Consider the following 19,776-nt stretch of genomic DNA (forward strand, 5'->3'; position numbering starts at 1 on the left):
CCGCAATAAACACAGGGGTAAAAACATCTTCTCAAATGGATGTTTGTGTATTTCAAAAATAAATATGCAAAGTGGAATAACTAGATTACATGCAATTTCTATTTTTAATTTTCTCAGGAATCTCCATACTGTCTTCCACAACAGCTGCATTAACTTATATTCCAACCTAGGGTGTATAAGAAGGCCTCCCTTCTTGCTACATCCTCCCAACAGTTCATCTTTGCAAGAATAGTCATTTTCATGGGTGTGAGGGGGATGTCCTCATTTATGACTGACTGCATTTCTCTAATACGAGATAATGAACAATTTTTCACGTGCCAATTAGCTATCGTGTTTTTGGTTCTGGAGCCACATCCACCATTGCTTAGGGCTTACTCCTGGCTCTGTGATGAGGGATCACTTCTATTGGTGCCTGGGGACCATAAGGGGTGCCAGGGATCAAATCTGGGTTGGCTGTGTGCATGGCAAATGTCCTGCTACTGCACTCTCTCTCAGGTCCCTTTCCTTAGGGCCTCTTACAAGATCTATCTATTCAGATTTTCTAACAGTTTTCTAATTGAGCTATTACTATTTTCACTATTGGGTTTGTTTATATAATCTGAATCTGAACCTTTTGTTGAGCCATTAGCTGTGCAAATATCTTCTATTCACAAAGCTCCCTTCTCATTTTGATGTGTTTCTGATTATCTGGAGGTCTTTTTGTTTTGTTTTGGGGGTTACACCCTGTAAAATAAAAATATATGAGTGGTGAGACTGCCCTAGACTGTCGTGTTCCTAACCCCTTAGGAGGACGGGTCTGATAAAGCAGTGTAGCAATGGAGAAATAATTCACCTAGCAGTTAGGAAAAGATTCATTGGAGTCAGTCTGCCTTTCACTTCGTGGTCTCTCTGCCTCTTGCCGACTCTGCCCCAGTCAAAGCCAGAACTCCTTTCTTTATTCAAACCAATTTCCCCATACCAGGAGGGGGAAGCTCTAGAGAAACAAAAAATTAACTTTTACATATCAAAGGAAGAGGTTACTGGGAAGAGAAAGTTGGGGGAACACCTTTGTTTAGGTCTTAACTAGTTTCACTCACAATACCCTACCCCATGGTCTCAGGCTATATGCTCAAGGTTGCCTCCACTGCTGGTGCTGAAGAAAGGAGGTACTTGTACCCAAAGCATGCACACTAGCCTTCTGAGCTACCTTCGAGGCCCTAGGCATAAGTTTTTTTTTGTCGTACTGTCTTAATTTTGCTCTTGCTTTCTCTAGCTGTTAAGTCCAGACACCAAACACATCTCTAAGGCTGATGTTAAGGAGTTTGTCACTTATGTTCTCTTTTAGGTTCTCATATCCAAGTCTTTGCTCTATTTTGAAGTAACGCTTGTATATGGATTTAGAGAGGCTTACTAGCCTTTTCTGAGTGGCTGTCTAGGCTCCCTAACACCAATATTATACCACTATTAAGGTTGTGGCTCCTTTATTATAAATCAGTTTTCCATATATTGTTAAGTTACACTTTATTTTACCTAAAACAAAGATCCTCCCTGGTTCCTTTATATGTTTGTTTATGTTGGGACCTGAATTCTGAACAAGGAGGAACGCCATTTTTTAAAAGCCACATGGCAGGCTTTTTCTTAGGTTCTGAGCAGGGAGAGGCACCATTTTGTAAGGACCACATGGTATAGGCCACATGCTGAGGCTTCACAAGCCTATTTCCATTGGCACCTCCCCAAGCCACCTGGCCATATCAGGTAACCTATCTGGAAGGGACAAAAGGTTGCAATGGGAAGATATCCCTAGATGACAGCAGATCATTTTAAGGATCATGAGAAAGCTAGAACCACCCTATATCCCTATCCTATATAATAATCCCATTTGTGACCTTGGGCAGGGTTTTTCATTTCTCAAGGGAGTGAGGCCAGGCCCATCAGTTAGGAGCTGTTGGCAGGCAGAATAAAGTTTAAACTTTACTCCAATTTGTGTGGTCTCGTCCTTCGCTTTCTGGACCCTAACTGTTTACAATTTGGATTTACCCCAAAACAGAGATTGTCTTACTTGTAAACCTGGGTGGGACTGGCTTTGGGATAGCCTGAGCTATCTGTTATTGCCCCACCCAGGAGTGGTCTCTGCACTCAATATAAATAGCAGTTCTGGCAGGCAGCTGGCTCTTCATCTGAGGCAGAAGACTGCCAGACTACACATGTTTAACCCTCAGCCTGTTTTGGATTATATCATGCATGACCTAATTCAGGCTTGTTCACCTGGGGTAAGGCGAGTGAGGTGATTTTACAATATATGAATGCCTTTATTTTGGGGATCTCAAGTTTGTCCACTGATCTATATACATATTTTTAGTTCAATACCATGCTGTTTTGGCTACTATAGCTTTTAATATAGTTTGAAACAGATAGTATATTTTCCTCTTTGCTCTTTTGCTCAGGGACAATTTTACTTTTTGGAGTTGTATGTAATTCCCACTAAATTCCTTAATCTTATTTATTTATTTTTTTTGTGAAGAATGATACTGGCAATTTGATTGGTACTGTATTGAATCTTATATTGCTTTAGGTAATATTGCCATTTTACTTATGTTATTTTTCTAATCCATTAACATAGTTTTTTAAAATTTTTTTTGTGCTTTCTGTTTATTCCAACATTTGGGGGGCACAGGTTTTTCACCTAGGTTAAATTTATTCCAGTGGTATTTACTTATCTTTGATGTAATTACAAATGGTATATTCTGATTTCTCTTTGTGTTCATTATTTCAATAGATTACAAAAAGTTTTTTAATGTAAAATTTTTGAGGTCTGTCTTTATGGTCTTTATTATTTCTAATAGCTTTTCACTGGCAGTTTGGGGGTTTTCTATGCATATTATCACACCATATACAAACTGTACTTTGATCACTTTACAATGTGATTACATTTTATATACTTGTCTAATTGGTCTTGTTAGATCAGACATTATATTAAATAGCAATGGTGAGAATAGGAATATTTGCCTTATTGCTGATCTTACAGGAAAACTTTTCAGTTTTGGGTTCAGGAGAACCATATGAAGTGCTGAGGATCGAACCCAGATTGGCCACATGCAAGGCCACTTACTACCTTACCCACTGTACTATTTCTCCAGCCCCACCATACTCAAGGGCTTGTTTCTCTCTTTGGCAATCATCACCCTTCAGTAATATAGCAGCTCACTTACTTACTTGGTTTACTTTACTGCTCTTTTCTAATTAGTCTTTATTGACTATTCTATAAAAGTAGAACATTTTGTTCATGGTTGTGATCTCAGTGCCCAGTGTGACACATTTGGTGAATGAATGAATGTGTCACACACAAGTGCTTGGCACACTAATTCTCTGGTCTGCAGGGCAACCCAGACCAGTTTCGTCTCTAAAGAAGAATTTTCTGGAGGGGCAAAGCCTAGTTTCTTTTGCAAACCTAATTATCTCATTTCCTCTCCCCTAACCTGGGTGCACTTCCAGGGGCTTTTCTCCCTTCCTGCTATCATTAGTGAAACCACCTTTGGATCTGGAGAGTGTTGCTGGCTCACACCATAGAAGACAAATTTGAAGATGACCTGCCTAGCTGGTGCCACCCTGAAGGAAGCTAACCATCTGTTAACAACAGCACACTCCAGAAAGAAAGGTGTAGTGACTATCATCACTCCAACAGGAAATGAGACTTCATGTAGCTCCCACTGGTGACGGGTTTGTGAAACCTACAGATGATACCCAAACAATGTCCAAAAATATTTGTGCCACAAAATGACCCCGCCATCTATTTAAGTGACATTTTCAACCATAATCACAAGACTATGGCATGATACAATAAGGGGTTTCACCCACAGAACTCAGGGCAATAAATTTTGGGCCAAATCCAGCAACATTCACACAGAACTGTAGACTGTCAATGTCATTCCAATGCCAAAAAATACAAGAATCTATGTGCTAGAGCTCGCCCACCCTCACCCCAAGGAGCCTCCGTTCAGGAAAGCCTATGCTTTTATCTGCTGCCCAGTTATATTGCAAGTGCGACCTAGTCTGTGAGATTTTGCCAATAGTCGTCTGGCTCACAACTGACAATCAAATATTTGTGGAAGTCTCTTTTCCCATGAAATTGTAGTCAGCTTAGCTCTTAGCATTGGAATTGTGAGTATAATAAAAACATAATGAATATATGAGCTTACTATAAATGTATGATGGAGATGTATTTATAAATGATCCATCTATAATAATTGTTTCAACTCTATTAAGGATGATGTCAGAGAGGAAATATGCTCACAGGAAAAACATACCCCCAAACAGCAATTTGAAAGTGGCCTGGAGGTTAGTGGATAAGAGACAAAACTTCACTGCACTAGCATTTCTAAACTCTGAAAATCAACCAAGGGAATATAGCTGGAGGGTGAGTGGTGATGGCACTAGGTTCATAGTACTAGGGAGTATGTTTGATCCCTGGCACAAAACAAAACAACAAAACCACCACTAACAATACTTAAAAGAAAACAAAACCACCGAACTGGTGTGCCATAACAAAATCTCTAACCTACGAATGACACTTTTAAAACTGATTGCAGTGGAGCAAAGTTGAGATTGTAGCATCAGTTTTAATAAAAGTGTAAAATCACTGGCACCATAAAAAGACCTGGTGGCGTGAAAAAGAGCATATATGGAGCCTGAAGTTATTCCCATGACAGTATGCTTCAAGGGTGGAGAAACCCTGTATCTCTTAGGCCAAGGGAACTCCCTTTCTAATCTCCCCAATATTTACTGTCTGTGCAAAAAAAAAAAATAAATAAAAATAAAAAAGCACAATTTCTCTCTCTCTCTCTTGTGCTCGTGATTATTGTTTGGTAGTTGTCTCTATTGCTGTGGTGCTTTCTTTGTAGTCACTGGTTGTTTTTGTTTGTTTGATTTTGTTGTTATTATTATCACTGTAGTTTTGTTTTTTTGTTTCTTTTTTTATCTTTTTGTCATGTTTCTATTTTTTTCCCTTTCTTCTTTTAAATTGATATTTATAACCTCTATATAGACTCCTTCGTTTTGTTTGTTTGCTTTTTGTTTTTTGTTTATTTTTGTTTATTTTCTTTCCTTTCTTTTCTTCTTTTCTTTTTTTTTCTATTTTTTTTCCTTTTCTTCTCAAACAGAACCACATAACCTGAATTATCTTGTTCTGCCTCATAAATTGAAGGAAAAAAAATAGATGATACCAAGACCAAACAGTTGTATGAACACTGAATAGAAATTAAAAAAAAATGATCAGACTTAAACACCAAATCTAAAGCCAAAGACAACAGAATCGATACCCAATCTACAACAAGCTAGACACAGAGAGGACCACTTATATTAGCAGCCCTGGGGCCAGAAGGAGGATATGGAATGCATGCTAGAACAGGGTGGAGGACAAACACTGGTGGTGGTAATTCCCCTGATTCAATGTCACTATGTACCTAAAATATTACTGTGAAAGATCTGTATATCACTTTGGTCACAATAAAAATTACTGAAAAAAGTATAAAATCATAAAACAATAGTATTATGATACCATTCTTGGTTAATATCATCTTTCTTTTTTAGTATGAAGTAAATAACTGCATTCTATGATGAATGTGTTTTCAAGTTGATTAGGGTCTAACATTTGTGTTAGTTTTTTTCCATTACCCAAATGTGGTCTTAAGAATACAGTAGACCACAGTGACTATTTCTATGATCATGGTGACTACTTCTTTACTATCTTTACTGTCTGATCATTTATGCTCAACTTACTACATTTCTTTTAAAATAAAGTGACAAAATTAAACTAAGTAAAGAGATAATTGGTGTCTGACTTAAACAATAAGACAAAGACATCTAGGGTATAGTTGTATTAGCTCCATGAGAGATTAAAAAAGAAAGCACATTGGTTACCATCACTAATTAACTGAACCTAACACAAATTCCCTTCCCAAAGTCCACTGGGGGCAGCACAGGCCAAATGTTGAGCAAATACAATCCCTCAGGTCTGGAGTACAACTTAGATGGCATTTCCAAGCAGCCTTTCCTGATTCTAAAGATGCTTCTGAACCAGAATGCAGCCAATGAAATGCATATCATATGTGATGGACCCCTTAGATCCATGAGAGCCATTTCTGTGTGCTCCTTTGTATTCCTGTTCCTTCCTGCTGCCTGACCAAAAAATGTCCCCGTGACAGCCAAGTGGTAAAGACAAGACAGCTTCCTATATCCAAGGTGGAACTACAAAACAAGCCGCTGTTTCTCTAGGTCAGTGAACTGGAGAGATCTACTATTGTCACACTGTCATGTTATCATACAGCACGGACATGTGTTTACTTTCCCTTTTATAAACCATGACATCATCAAACTCAGAGAAAAGGAAGGAAAATCAAAAATAACAATATTTTGGAGACCCTCTTCAACACAGATAATAGTAAGGAGAAAGCTTGGGAAATCAAATTCCTGAGAAGGACATTCTTGCTTGCTGGCTTATAGAGTTGATACGCAGTATTTCCCTTCAGAGAAAGCTGGAAGCTGGCAGGAGTGACACTGTGCTTCTTCAGACAGTAGTCACAGAGCTCACAATGTGGGTGACAACAAAAGCAGCAGACATCCTGGGCAGGACCCAGAGATCTGGTCCAGTGTTATGAGCTCTAATGCTCATCTTACATTACATCTGCACTAGATGACCAGACTAGAGCACAGCTCTGAGCCAGCTCCTCTGTCTTCCCGTGTATTCTCTTTGTCCTAGATTCATGAAGGGTGGCCTTACTTCTCTCCCATCCTTTATTTAACAAATACCTAAAGATCTTTTTTTTTTTTTTTTTTTTTAGTTTTTGGGTCACACCCGGCAGTGCTCAGGGGTTACTCCTGGCTGTCTGCTCCTGGCAGACACGGGGAACCATATGGGCCACCGGAATTCGAACCAACCACCTTTGGTCCTGGATCGGCTGCTTGCAAGGCAAACACCGCTGTGCTATCTCTACGGGCTCTATACCTAAAGATCTTAAACCAACACCAGTCCCCTTTCCATGTGGCTGGCAAAAGAACTTTACTTCCATAGACTTTTCCTCAACCTTCAAACATGTCTTTACATCTTTTTACCACTTCAGCTTCTTATAGAAAGGTTCTGACACATTTATACATCTGTGGAATTGTGTTCTGTAAGAGAGACTTTCTAGTGGGATTATTATAATAGTATATCCCCTAGAACTGTTGTGAGGACAGTGAAATGATTCGGGCCAACCTTACCACCTAAAAATAGTGCAGAGATGAGTAAGCAGACAAAAAATATCAGCTATTTCTCGCCTTATCTTGAAAGGCTACAGCTATGAAGACATTAGATTTTAGTATCTATATCACACCGATCAGACTGCACATCTTTAAGTAAGAGTTCACTTAAATAAATCTTTAAGAAACATGCCATTGATAAGTTGGGTTCTGTGCCCCTTACTCAACAAGGCACGTGGACTATATTTAAGAAGTACCTTGTTAGGGTTAGCCTCCTTTTCCAGCAACTAAAGGAGCTCCTAGAAAAGGAACATGATCAGCAAGTAAGTAAATTAGGCTCCTAAAATCTTGCTGGGTCATTATGGCCATGATACAACCTTTGAGCTGATACTCCACTAGCAAATTCCTGTCTGATTCCATCCCAGCAGCCAGGGATCGATAAGGCTGCTTTCTTCACCACAGTACATCTCATGATTAATTTATAAGTATAAAAATTCCACTTCTGTGAGATTGCCCAGTCCAGTTCAGTAATAAGCGAACAGTCAAAGAAGTTCTTACAAAGACAACTTGCAGGGCTGGAGAAAGAGTGCAGATAGAGCTTAGAATTCATGGCTGGGATATGAGTGAGAAGTTTGAAAAAATTCTGAGGTGGGCCCGGAGAGATAGCACAGCGGTGTTTGCCTTGCAAGCAGCCGATCCAGGACCAAACGTGGTTGGTTCGAATCCCGGTGTCCCATATGGTCCCCCGTGCCTGCCAGGAGCTATTTCTGAGCAGACAGCCAGGAGTAACCCCTGAGCAACGCCGGGTGTGATCCAAAAAAAAAAAAAAATTCTGAGGTGAGGGAGTAGATAGAAAAGAAGTTTAGAGGGAGAAAGGGCTTCTGATGTGCTCTTTGGGAAGAGAAAGGAGGTGGGGGTAAGAGCTCAATAGGAAAGCAAAGGCTGTACTGAGCCAACAATTTGGTCTCTGGTCTCTGTCCTTGGGTAGAGTGGTGATCAATTCACAAATTTTCTTTTTGCACTTTCCTTCTGTAGTTCATGGGTGTGGCTAAAGGGATTACGCAAGTATTAACAGAGGAGGTGTGCATATAGGGGAAAACCCCTACTATTGAGTTTTTGGTTTTGATTCACACTTGAGGATGCCTGGTGGCCACTGTGGGGAAAAGTGCCAGGAACTGAGAGCATGCCTCCAGTCCTTTGAATCACCTGCCTAGCCCAGCAATTCCATTTCACAGCACAGAACAGTGATTTCTTTTGGTTTCTCTCTATAGTATTTTTCAGATACTGTCAAAGAAACTGAGATGGGTAGGGAACTTAATGCAGTCCAGGGAAGATGATCAAATATGTTTGTGAACTCGAAGCAAGGCTGTTCTTGAAGTGCTGAAGCACTGATGAGCAGTGAGTTGCTTAGCCCTAGAATGAGAAAAACAATGGCAAATTCCTCATGCTCCTGAGGGTTCTTTACTTTAACATGAGTGAAAGGGAGGAGCCAGACAGAGGAGACCCACAGACATGGAAGTGGCTTTGAACAGCAATAAGAGAAGTCTTGTTTAATCTCCAACACCTTGCCTCAAGAAAATTCAGACACACCAAAGGGATTTGCTTTTGAATTGATGATCTAGAAGCTTTTGCCTAAAACAGGGTCCTCCTAAATAATAAAAGAGTGATGAGAAGTGGATGCAACTCCCCCCACTTGAACTTCCAGGCTGCATTTTAAGACAATTTGTGAGATGCTTCTTTGTTTCTGGGATTCAGAACTGCTGTGAAGATATCTGATCCTGGTGGGATATGGGAGGATCTTTAGAAATGGAAAGATGATCCTGCAACTCCCAGGGTAAGAGTATGGGCTTATTTTGAAATAGTCTATGTGACACTTACTGCCAAAGACATCATGACTGCAGTGACTTGAGGTTGGAGTTTATTGTGATAACATTTATACTTGTTCATACAGCAGAGGCAGAAAATACTCAAGTTTATTAATTAATTAATTAATTAATTTATTTAGGTTTTTGGGTTACACCTGGCGATGCTTAGGGGTTACTCCTGGCTCTCTGCTCAGAAATCACTCCTGGCAGGCATGGAGGACCATATGGGATGCCGGGATTCGAACCACCATTGGTCCTGGGTCAGCGCTTGCAAGGCAAACGTGCTACCACTGTTCTCTCTCTCTAGCCCCGTTATTTTTAATTGGTAATTCCCAAGGCAAACCCACAGAATTTTCACTGGCCTCATATCTGGAGTCCTTGGCTTGGGGTAGTAATTCCACTCTCATCTTTTCTTTCTTTTATGGGGGCTACTCCTAACCACACTGGGATGTGCTGCCTGGGGCTACTCAAGTGCTGGGGTAGAGAGCTCAGAGTTTGGGGGATAGAATTTAGAACCTCTATATGAGAAGTATGTGATCTATAGCACTTTAAATTTAAAATAACCTGCTGGGGCTGGAGAGATAGCACAACAGGTAGGCTGCTTACCTTCCATAGGGCCTATGTAGGTTCTATCCCTGGCATCTCATATGGTCTGTTGAGCACCCCAAGAGTGATTCGTGAGAGCAGAGTCAGGAGTAATTCCTGAGCATCACTGGGCATGGTCCCCCAATAAAACAAAAATAGTCTCCAAGGGCAACCATACACTCAACTACACTCAAAAACCATTAGAGGCGAAATCAAAGTCATCACTGATGATGAGGTTGGTCATCTATCACATACAGATAGACAAGAGTAAAATGTGCTTTGGCCAATCTTCACTTTAGAGATATTAAAATGCAAACAAGCCAAGCCAGAAAAACTCCTGTGAATCCTAGCACAGGGGTTGAGGGTGGTCAGCCCAGGTACTCAAGTTGACTGACAGCATGAAGCTGTCTTTCTGTCATTAGGAAGTGGTCTTGCATCTGTGTAGCTGTGGGGATGTGGGTGAACCATTTCCCCTCTATGTGCCTTGATACATTCATCTGGTATTAACCTTAATGCCTGTGTCTCACTATCTCAATGCTAATTGTTACTCTCTGTTCGAGTATTTAACATGTGCCAAGCACTTATTAGCTGTCTTATTGCTGCTATTACTGTAAATCAGGTATGAGTAGAATCACAAATTTAACAAATCTTAATTGGCTTTCTTTAATCTAAATCAGTTCACCTAGATGGAGTTGCCAAACCTTTAGACATTGTTTGAAATCAGCAGTAGAGACTTTGCCTCAGAGTTGCCCTAGCTCTCTAGAAATAAAACGAAATTACCTTCTAAAATGGAGTCAAAGCAATTTCTTCCCCTAAAGAATTGCTCAGAGCCCAGAGGAGTAGATGACTCAAACACAATGGGTGAGAGTTTGCATATTGCTTTGCATGACATTTGCATGCAACTGGTTCATTTTTGCTTGAAGTGAAAATCCGCCCACCATCTGCTCCTTTCCGAGTCTCTTATGTTTCCCTAGGTGTTGAGCTGGCTGTCTCTGCTTGGGAAAAAAGGAGTAGCTAGCATGCAGTAAGTAGTTTCAACATGTGATTCTCTAGCTGAAGAGAGAAAGGCACTTTTGTCCCAGTCTCTGGCTCTATGGTCAGGCATCCCTATGGACTGTCCTATGGTGGGTGGGGATGGGGGCACTGACCATAAGCTACAAAATCAGGCAGCATCTCCTGAATCCAAAACCCAAGTACGAGTACACTTGATGGTAAACCAGATGACTCAACACTCTCTTAAATGACTTCAACAATGGTTTCTGATCACTAGCAATGTTAAAAATCAAGCTAGCACAAAGCTTTTCTGATTATGAACTAGTATGGGGTTTTCATACAAAGACTTGCTTTCTGGAAACTGTCAATATTTCAAGTAAACACTGGATAGCCTACATCTGACAATTAAAAACATTATCACTTAATTAATCAGGGCCCTAGTGCTAGAATCTTTTATCAGCTCTAAGCATTGGTTCAAATTGAGTTGTCAGATTTTGAGTACTCGTCCATAGGTGATAATGGGCCTACATTTTTATTTAAGCTGTTAGTTGTCATTTCTTGGGGAAAAACTGAATATTCTCACAAACATAGATACCAATAAAATGTTAGTATGTGAACTACACAATGACCTGTTTGGACTGTATTATCTATTTTTCATTTGAGAGCCAAAAAGAACATTTTAGTAAGTATGTCCTGTAAGTTAGCCTTCAAATAATACATGCAAACACCAAGCCATATTCATGGTCATTTGGAGCAAGAGAACCCAATCAGTTAGCCACATGACCCCAGATTTGGAGCTCAAGTAGACGAACATATGCCTTGCACGTATCAGGCCCCGAGTTTGATTCCCCCAGCACTGAAAGGTGTAGCTAGTAGATTCCAAGCATGGCTGAGCCTGAGAATGCTGACGTAACCCTGCCCCCCCTCACTTGATATTCAAACTATCCCTAAGTTTATATTGGTCATAACTTTCAAATATCTACCTGAACACTGGTGCCAGACACTATAAATATCATTGGGGGGGTTCAAAAATACCATTAGAGACTTATTCGGTCACAGTGATGCCATTTAATCATAGGACTGGGTAGGGGCTTTGCTGCTGAGTTAAGTGTCATAAGCATGTACTCACTGGAATTTTCAAATTGGAAGTAACATGTAAAAAATAACACAGAGGTGGACATTCAGAGAGCTGGCACCTCACTTATCAACATTTTCAAAATCAACATTACCTAAGATAAATAGCCTCCAGATACGTCTTTTTACACTTCACTTTTCCTAGAGTGTGTGACTCCTTATAGAATAATCTTAAGTACTCGCTTCAACAGCACATATACTTAAATTAGAATGATACAAAGAAGATTAGCATGGCCCCTGCACAAGGATAGAATAATCTTAGAGATTTTAGACATTTTAGAGACTTTTTAGTTCAATTCTACTATTTTTATAGAAGAGGAAGTGGAGATATGTTCTGGAATCTGACACTTTCTCTTTTTTAGGCATAAGAGCTCCACTTCACCCCAATGCTGCTAGGACGACTAGCCCGTGCTCAGCAGAAAGAGGGTTAGGAGCTGACCTGGCTAAGCAGCTGTGAAACCATGAGTGGAGAGATAGGGTGAGGAGTTGCTCAATAGGGGAAACCAACCTCAGAGAAATTCTGCACAAGAAAGCTGGGTCACCTCCTGAGTTTAGGTTCCTCAGAGAAGAGGGGACTGGGGCATGAATCGGGTCAGCCTTAAGCAGAGGTTGCAGCCACCTCCTTATCCAGAGTTTGGAAAGCAAACAATGGTAAAGCACATGCCCTTGGCTCTAAGAGCCCAGTGTTGATAATCCAAGTAAAATATAGAACAAGTCATGGCTTGCTTACCCTCTGGGTGTGATTCTCCAGGTACGAGATGAAACCACAACTCTCTGGGGACAGAAACGGGGAGGGAGTGGGGCAGGCCCCAAGAAGGTGGAGGAAGCAGGCATGCTGAGAAGGGGCATTTGATCTAGGACAAAGGATGAGCACCCACAGCCCCAATCACCAGTGGGGAAAAGCACACATCCTGGGGGTGGTGGTGGTGGTAGAGGGGGCTATACTTAGTCAGGATTTCAACTGCTTTCAAAATACAGAATCAGTCTCTGGCCAAAGGTCCAGGCATAGAAAAAATATTCTGTAAACATGAAAACATATTTTCATTAAATCCATAATTTAAAAATCCCCTAAAAACCAGGGAGAGCTCAATAGGCTGAGCTCATGCTTTGCATGATGGAGACCTGGACTATACCTAGCACCACATAGTGCCCTGAGTACCTCAGGGAACAACCCCCAAGCACAAAGCTGGAAGTAGCTTCCAAGTGTCACTGGGCTTGGCATCCATACTTATATATTATAATATCCTAATTAAAATGAGAAAAATGAATACACACAAGTAACTCAAGTAATAGATGGTTATATGTATTGTTCCTGGCAATGTTGGAGAGCTGGGGGAAAGCCAAACTCTCCAGGCTGAATGAACCTAGAAGAGACTGCCGCCTGTAAGGGTGGAAAGGTGACACTCTGGAGTTCCTGGGAAGGACCACTGTGAAGTCAGGGAGCAGTGGAAACAGCTGGGTAGCCATTCTGAATATCCACTAAGCACTCTTCATTCAAATCACTTTCCTCCCCAGTTCTCAGCGCTATGAGTTAGGCCCCTGAAAAACTGTCACTAGAGAACAGGTTCTGAAGGAGTAAACTACTTGCTTCCTAGGTCCATCTGCCTTCCCAGAGCCGTTCCTAGGGACAAGGAGAAGGTTTTATTCCCTTCCAATGGCTTGGCTGCTCTTAAATGCATCTCTATTCAGGTGGATTAAAACAAAACAAATCAAAACAAAACACCAACTTAATACTTAATAATTAACTCCAAGTAGAAATAAGTTTATTTTTAATTATTTAATTTTTAATTTTTTAAAAATTGTTTGAGCTTTACTTCTGATTATTCAAGTTTCAGGCAGAAAGTCTCATGAGATTTTCTTTGGAAATTTTTGATTTTCTGGTGTTTTTTTTTTTTTTTTTTTTGAGGGGGGATGTCAATACCCAATAATGCTCAGGGATTATTCTTGGCTATGTACTCAGGATTACTCCTGGAAGTTCTTAGGGGATCATATTGGACACCAGGAATTGAAGCTGAGTCTGTCCCATGCAAGGCAAATGCCCATCCACTGTATTACACTCCAACCCTTCAGGGGACATCAGAAAGAACTAAAAGTTAACTACTGAGTTTCTTACCTGCTATCACCGGCATTAGCCACATACAGCTTGCCCAAGAGGCAAACCACGATGAGGGCTGTGCAGCCACCAGATATGTTGTATGAACTCCTCTCATGTTCTATCTGGAGGTCCTAGAAAAGAAGGCAAAGTTAGTGCTGTTCTTGTACAGACATACTTATCCAAGACTTTCTTCACCTCACTTCCCTGACATGTCCTGAAAGCTCTTAGTTCAAAGAAGAGACAAATCCATCACTGTTGTTTGCTTTTCTGCCATCTGTTAAGCTCTTCTAAGGAGAATATAGTGGCAGAAAATTGTCTCCTTTGAGATCATTCAAGACCATTCACAGGCCAGAGATTGGAAACAATGGGTAACAGGTATGATCAGACAAGAATGAAAAATAAAAATAAATAAAAACTAAAGCTGTAGTTAATAATTAGCACAATTTATGGGAAATTTAGTGTTTGTACAGACTGCCTGGAATGTCACATGCAAAATCCAACAGAGAAGATGCTAATGCCAATCAGGACATGGACCTGATTAGGGATTTAATCCCAAAGCTGCCAATGAGGAATTTCCATCATAGCTAAAGAATGCCATTGTTCCCCTTTTACACAGGCAGGATCAATCTCCCATGTACTGATCAAAGTCAGGTGCTTCCAGACTGATGTGACACCCTCTTTCTGTGAGATGTGATTCATAGGAGGGGCATACAGAGTTATAGATCCACTCAGTGAGGCTTCCTGTTTTAGGCACTGCACTATGCCCAATGCTTCACTCGAGATGCTTCTTATCTTCATAACAGTCTCATTCACCTCCCTGTTCAAATACAGGAAAATGAGTAACTTGCTGATTTTGGACCTCGCTGAAGTTTGGTCCAGATCTCCTCCTCCATTGCGACCTGCCAATAGATGCAGCTTCTTCAAAAAAAATGAACACTAGACCAGCACCTCTACTGAGAGACCTGTCACTCCCACCCTGCAGCATCGACAGAGCAAGGGTTCCTGGGACCTCACTGAGTTAGTTAAAAATCTCTCTCCTCTATTGCGACCTGCCAATAGATGCAGCTTCTTCAAAAAAATGAACACTAGACCAGCACCTCTACTAGGAGACCTGTCACTCCCACCCTGCAGCATCGACAGAGCAAGGGTTCCAGGGGCCTCACTGAGTTAGTTAAAAATAAACTGAATGCTCGTAAAATAACAGTCACAGTCTACCACTAGGACAGAAGGAGGGAGGACAAAATTTGGGTCCTAGAAGAGGAAGCTGGCCATGTGGACCATGGGATGATCTAAGGTTGAGGCACCTTTGGGATTCTTAGAAAATAGAATTAAGGGGCCAGAGCGATAGCGCAGCAGTAGGGCATTTGCCTTGCACATGGTTGACCCAGGAGGGACCTAGGTTTGATCCCCTGCGTCCCATATGGTCCACCAAGCCAGGAGTGATTTCTGAGCACATAGACAGGAGTAGCCCCAGAGTGTCACAAGGTGTGCCCCCCACCCCCAAAAAAAGAAAAAAAAAAAGAAACTAGAATTAGGGCCAGAGAGACAATATAGACAGTAAGGCATTTGCCTTGTACACAGTGGGCCCTGATTTAATCACTGGCACCATAGATGGTCTCCTGTGCCCATCCAGGACTAATTCCTGAGTTGTAGAGCTAGGAGAAAGTTCTGGACACTGCTGGGTGAGACTCAAAAATGGGTGAATTTATTCATCATTTTTTGTATTGAAACAAATAATATAACCTCTATCTTACGATGGGTGCCCATATTCTCAAATGAATATATAAACTGCTACATTCTACATCTAAGACTATGGTTTTTTTTATTTTATTTTAGAGTCACCCACCAGGGTTAGGGGAACTATCTGAGATACAGGGAATGGAATCCTGGTTGGCTGCATGCAAGGCAGCATCTTACCATTTCTCTAGCCCCAGGACTACAGAATAAAGCTTTTAATAAAGTGGGATAAACTATTCTAGCTACATAAACCACTCTTTGACAACCAGATCCAGTATTCTTTTGAACATGTAAGGTCTAAATGAATGACGACTTTGATTAAAAATTTGCAGCAGCCTCCATGCTGCAGAACAGAGCACAGAGCTAGCCACTGTCTGTTGATTTAATCAAATCTGGGCATGGTATATGTGGGGCAACACTGAGGCTCAGTGAACCCCCAGGCACTCAGAGGGTTTCGCTCTGCACAGGTATGTTATCACATGTCATCTTGCCAGAAAACATATTTGTGAACTTATTTAATTATGCCAAAAATCAAGGTCAAGTGTTCCCCACAAAGATTTCCCGCTACAGCAGAGTTCCTATCTGCCAGCCATTTAGGTGCTGGCTCTTTCCCACTCCGACTTATTTAAAAAAAATTTTTGCTTATATTTTTGAGCCTCATCTGGCTGTGCTTGGAGGCTACTCTAACTTGGTGCTTGGGGGTTCATGTAGGATTAGGAAATGAATACTGGGCTTGACAAATGCAAGGTAGGCTCTTCCATGGAGCCACATCCCTGGCTTCTACCTTTAATTTGGTGGAGGAAATATTCCAATAAATTTGCTCACTTACTCTCTTGCGAGTATATTAACGATATGGTTTAAATTTTTTAGTTATTATTTTTTAGGTTGGGGGTTCACACCCAGCTATACTCAGGGGACCATTTGTGGTGCTAGGGATCAACTGGGATTGGCTCTATGAAAGCAGCTTAAAGCCTCTGTACTATCTTTCTATCCTTAATAGTATTTTTTCTAATTGATTTTATTCTTTTTCCCTATCATTTTCTATGCTTCTTCCTAACATAATGAATGCTGAATTGGGCAGCATATTTCACATAATGAGTGGAAGTTTGGTTACTTTCTATCCTACTTTCAATCTTTCCTCTTATCTGTGTGGTCTCTCTCTCTCTCTCTCTCTCTCTCTCTCTCTCTCTCTCTCTCTCTCTCTCTCTCACACACACACACACACACACACACACTCTTTAGTGACACATATGCTAGACATACTTTAATGACACAAGGACTTAAGGCTGTCTTCCCATAGACTTCATTACCCTGAATATTAAGTACGCTCATTTCTTCTAAAACTAGATACAACTAGAACATACTCTAAAAATAAACCCTTTCATCTCTTCCCTCCCGAGAAGCCAAAATAGCACATTATTTTTTCCTACACCACCCACTCCTCTTTAAAAGATGTTTAAAAAAAAAAAAACTGCAGTACTCCAGGGAACATTAAAGGACCATCTGGGTGATTCTTTTTACTACCAGATCAAACATGATAAATGAAGCCAATAAAGACATATTAACTTTGAGTTAACTACCAAGAGTCTTAAAATCTTCAACTTTTCCAATTAACTTAAGCTTCTCGCACTGTAGATTAAAAAGAAAAGTCCATAAAAATGTATCACTGGTTCTTAAATACTCAAATTTGGAAAAGTAAAAAAAAAAAAAAAGATCATGGGAGGCGGGCTGTGTACTGTTTTGTGTTAAATAAGAAGTAATTTGGACTATCTTCCCATTTTAACCATGAGAAAATCTTAGACATAGAGGTCTCTAAGAACTAATAAGTAAGACACATGCACACAGTATCATTAGTTTTCAAGTATGGTCTAACAGAATCATTTAAATGATTCATAAAAGTCAATTAACAAGATAATTGATTTATCTGCTCAAGCAAGAGTTCTGCAGCTCTCGCAAAGCTCCGTTCTGATTAGCAGGACGAATTCATCCTGTATTGTGTCTATCTATCTAAATATTGCATTAAATTTAGATTTATCTTGCAATCAAGAATAGATCCAACAGATCCCTGTTTTAAAGACTAGAGATTTCATTTTTCTGTTTAGAAGCAAGGATGGGAACAATGGTGGGAAAAGAGATATGTGTGAAATGAGGATAGTTCAACAGAGAAGAACTGCAAGAAAGACATCTATTGCTCAGGATGGTTGTAATTTGGTTTGAAAGTCCCAGGGATGATGTAACTCTCAGATCATTCTTTGTTTCTTTCCAATTTCAGGTTGCAAAATGAAAGCTGTATTAGACAATAGAAGGGAGAGAATATTGGGAAGCTTCAATAAGACTTGGCAGCTCCCCCTAGCTGGGTTAAAACATGGTTCTGAGTACATCGCTAATAGTGTCAGTCACAAATAATAAGATTCTGCATGGTTTTAGTGCCCAGGTCTGATTTCTGGTTTATTCTGAGAACAAGCCAATCTGTCAGGCAGTGGAGAAGATGAAAACTAGCACTGCCTAATACTGCCACCTGCTGGGTATTTGTGGAATCACATGTTCATTCTCCTTTGGAGGAACTTCGAAATACTAAATGTTACAAACCGCTCAAATACAGATCTAAAGATGCACAACTTACAATGAGTGGGCGTTTTCTTGGAAATATCAGAAACAATAAACTATAATGAGCTTTACATTCATCTTTTTTCTTTTTTTTTAAATCACTATTTGGTAACAAAGCCAAGTTATGCACTATTTTCAACCATCTACTACTAGGTAAAAGGAATCAATCTACCATAATTTCACAGATTAAAATATGGCCAGTTTTCTACCTTTAATTATCGTGCTTCTGGAACTTTCTTCACTGTGACGATGAATCAAGAACCATATGAAAAAGGATATAGGACAGACTTTTGAGACTCGCTTGGCTGTGTCCAACTCAAAACACAGTGGGTGGTGAACTAAAGGGTCATGATCCCTAGAACGTTAAGGACAGAGCTCCTAAAGTGACACCAATAATGGCGATGGCCTCCTTCCTGGGTCCACTTACTGTTTTTGAGGATGGAGAAGTTAGGAGGAGACTTAGAAGGCTTTTTTATTCATATCGCTCATCCTGGGCCAAGCAACGAGCTTAGCACAGCAGCCAAACTTAGCTGCCAAACAAGGCAGTTTCAGAGAGCTGTTGAGAAGCAGAAGGGAAGTCAATCAAAATTTACTTCCTGAGACCAGTCCTTGAGGAAAATGAAGCCAAGGCTCATTTCCCAAAGAGGACTCAAGAGGAACTGACCACACAGATCTTTTGCCAGGAGATAGAACCAAGCAAGAAGAGAGCCAGTCAGTGAGAATCAGTCACAGTGTGGTCCAAGGTCAGTGGGCCATACACTTTATACAAGTCAAGCACTAAGCTAGGACCTTGGAGAGCCAAGATGAGGAGAAAACAACTGTCACAGAGCCCAACATTAGTGCATGCCACCCACCACTGTCCTGTTCTGTTTTTCAGAGCACTTTCACTCACTTTCTTTTCATTTGTGATCAGAATATACTTTTTCCCCCAGAAAAATATAATGTTTAAATCCTCAAATTTGGGAAATTAAAAAGAATTATATCATGAAGAGTAAATGTTTTCTGAGTCTTCTAACCAAGTCTTCCTTTTACACAGACAGCAACATTTCCCCCATCCCATTTGATGCTACTTAGAACATTTTAAAAATGAGGTAGTACATAGTAGTACTTAACTATATTCAGAGAAGATGTGACTATCAGGGTCAGAAAAGTGGTGCAGTGTAGGTAAGACACGTCTCTGAACACAGCCAATGTAGACTCAATCCCTGGAACCACATGTTCCATTATGCACTGCCAGGAGTGATCCCTGAGCACAGAGCCAGGAGAGTACAGAGCACAGAGCCAAAAGTAAAATGGCTGGGTTGGCACCACCCCCCCCCAAAAAAAAAGGTCAAACATATAAGATGACTGACTGTAAATGTTTCTCCCTACTCAAATTACTTCTAGACCTCTTAAGTGTGGAGAACTGTGGGATTAATCGGATCCCATCCCACTCAGTGTGCACCTTGTTACTCATTGGTTGGAAACATCTTTGAATGTAGTAACTTGGAGTGGTGTTTAGACCACCTAATCCCACCTCCAGATATGGTCTGTTCCTTCCTAGTAAAT

At 40.6% G+C, this 19,776-nt stretch overlaps 1 protein-coding gene and 1 non-coding gene across 2 annotated transcripts in view; one reads left to right on the forward strand and one right to left on the reverse strand.

Moving 5' to 3' along the window:
* The window catches only part of PPM1H (protein phosphatase, Mg2+/Mn2+ dependent 1H), a 301,104-nt gene that overhangs the window by 151,428 nt on the left and 129,900 nt on the right, over positions 1-19,776 (reverse strand). Inside the window, exon 4 of the mRNA XM_049782757.1 lies at positions 13,903-14,015. Coding sequence (XP_049638714.1) covers positions 13,903-14,015 — 113 coding nt within the window. The remainder of the gene's footprint in view (positions 1-13,902; positions 14,016-19,776) is intronic.
* On the forward strand, positions 11,965-12,068 carry LOC126023673 (U6 spliceosomal RNA). The gene has a single exon (XR_007500773.1). It is a non-coding gene; the product is annotated as a U6 spliceosomal RNA (small nuclear RNA).

Source organism: Suncus etruscus, chromosome 11 (assembly GCF_024139225.1).
Source record: "Suncus etruscus isolate mSunEtr1 chromosome 11, mSunEtr1.pri.cur, whole genome shotgun sequence".
In the NCBI taxonomy this organism is placed as follows: domain Eukaryota; kingdom Metazoa; phylum Chordata; class Mammalia; order Eulipotyphla; family Soricidae; genus Suncus; species Suncus etruscus.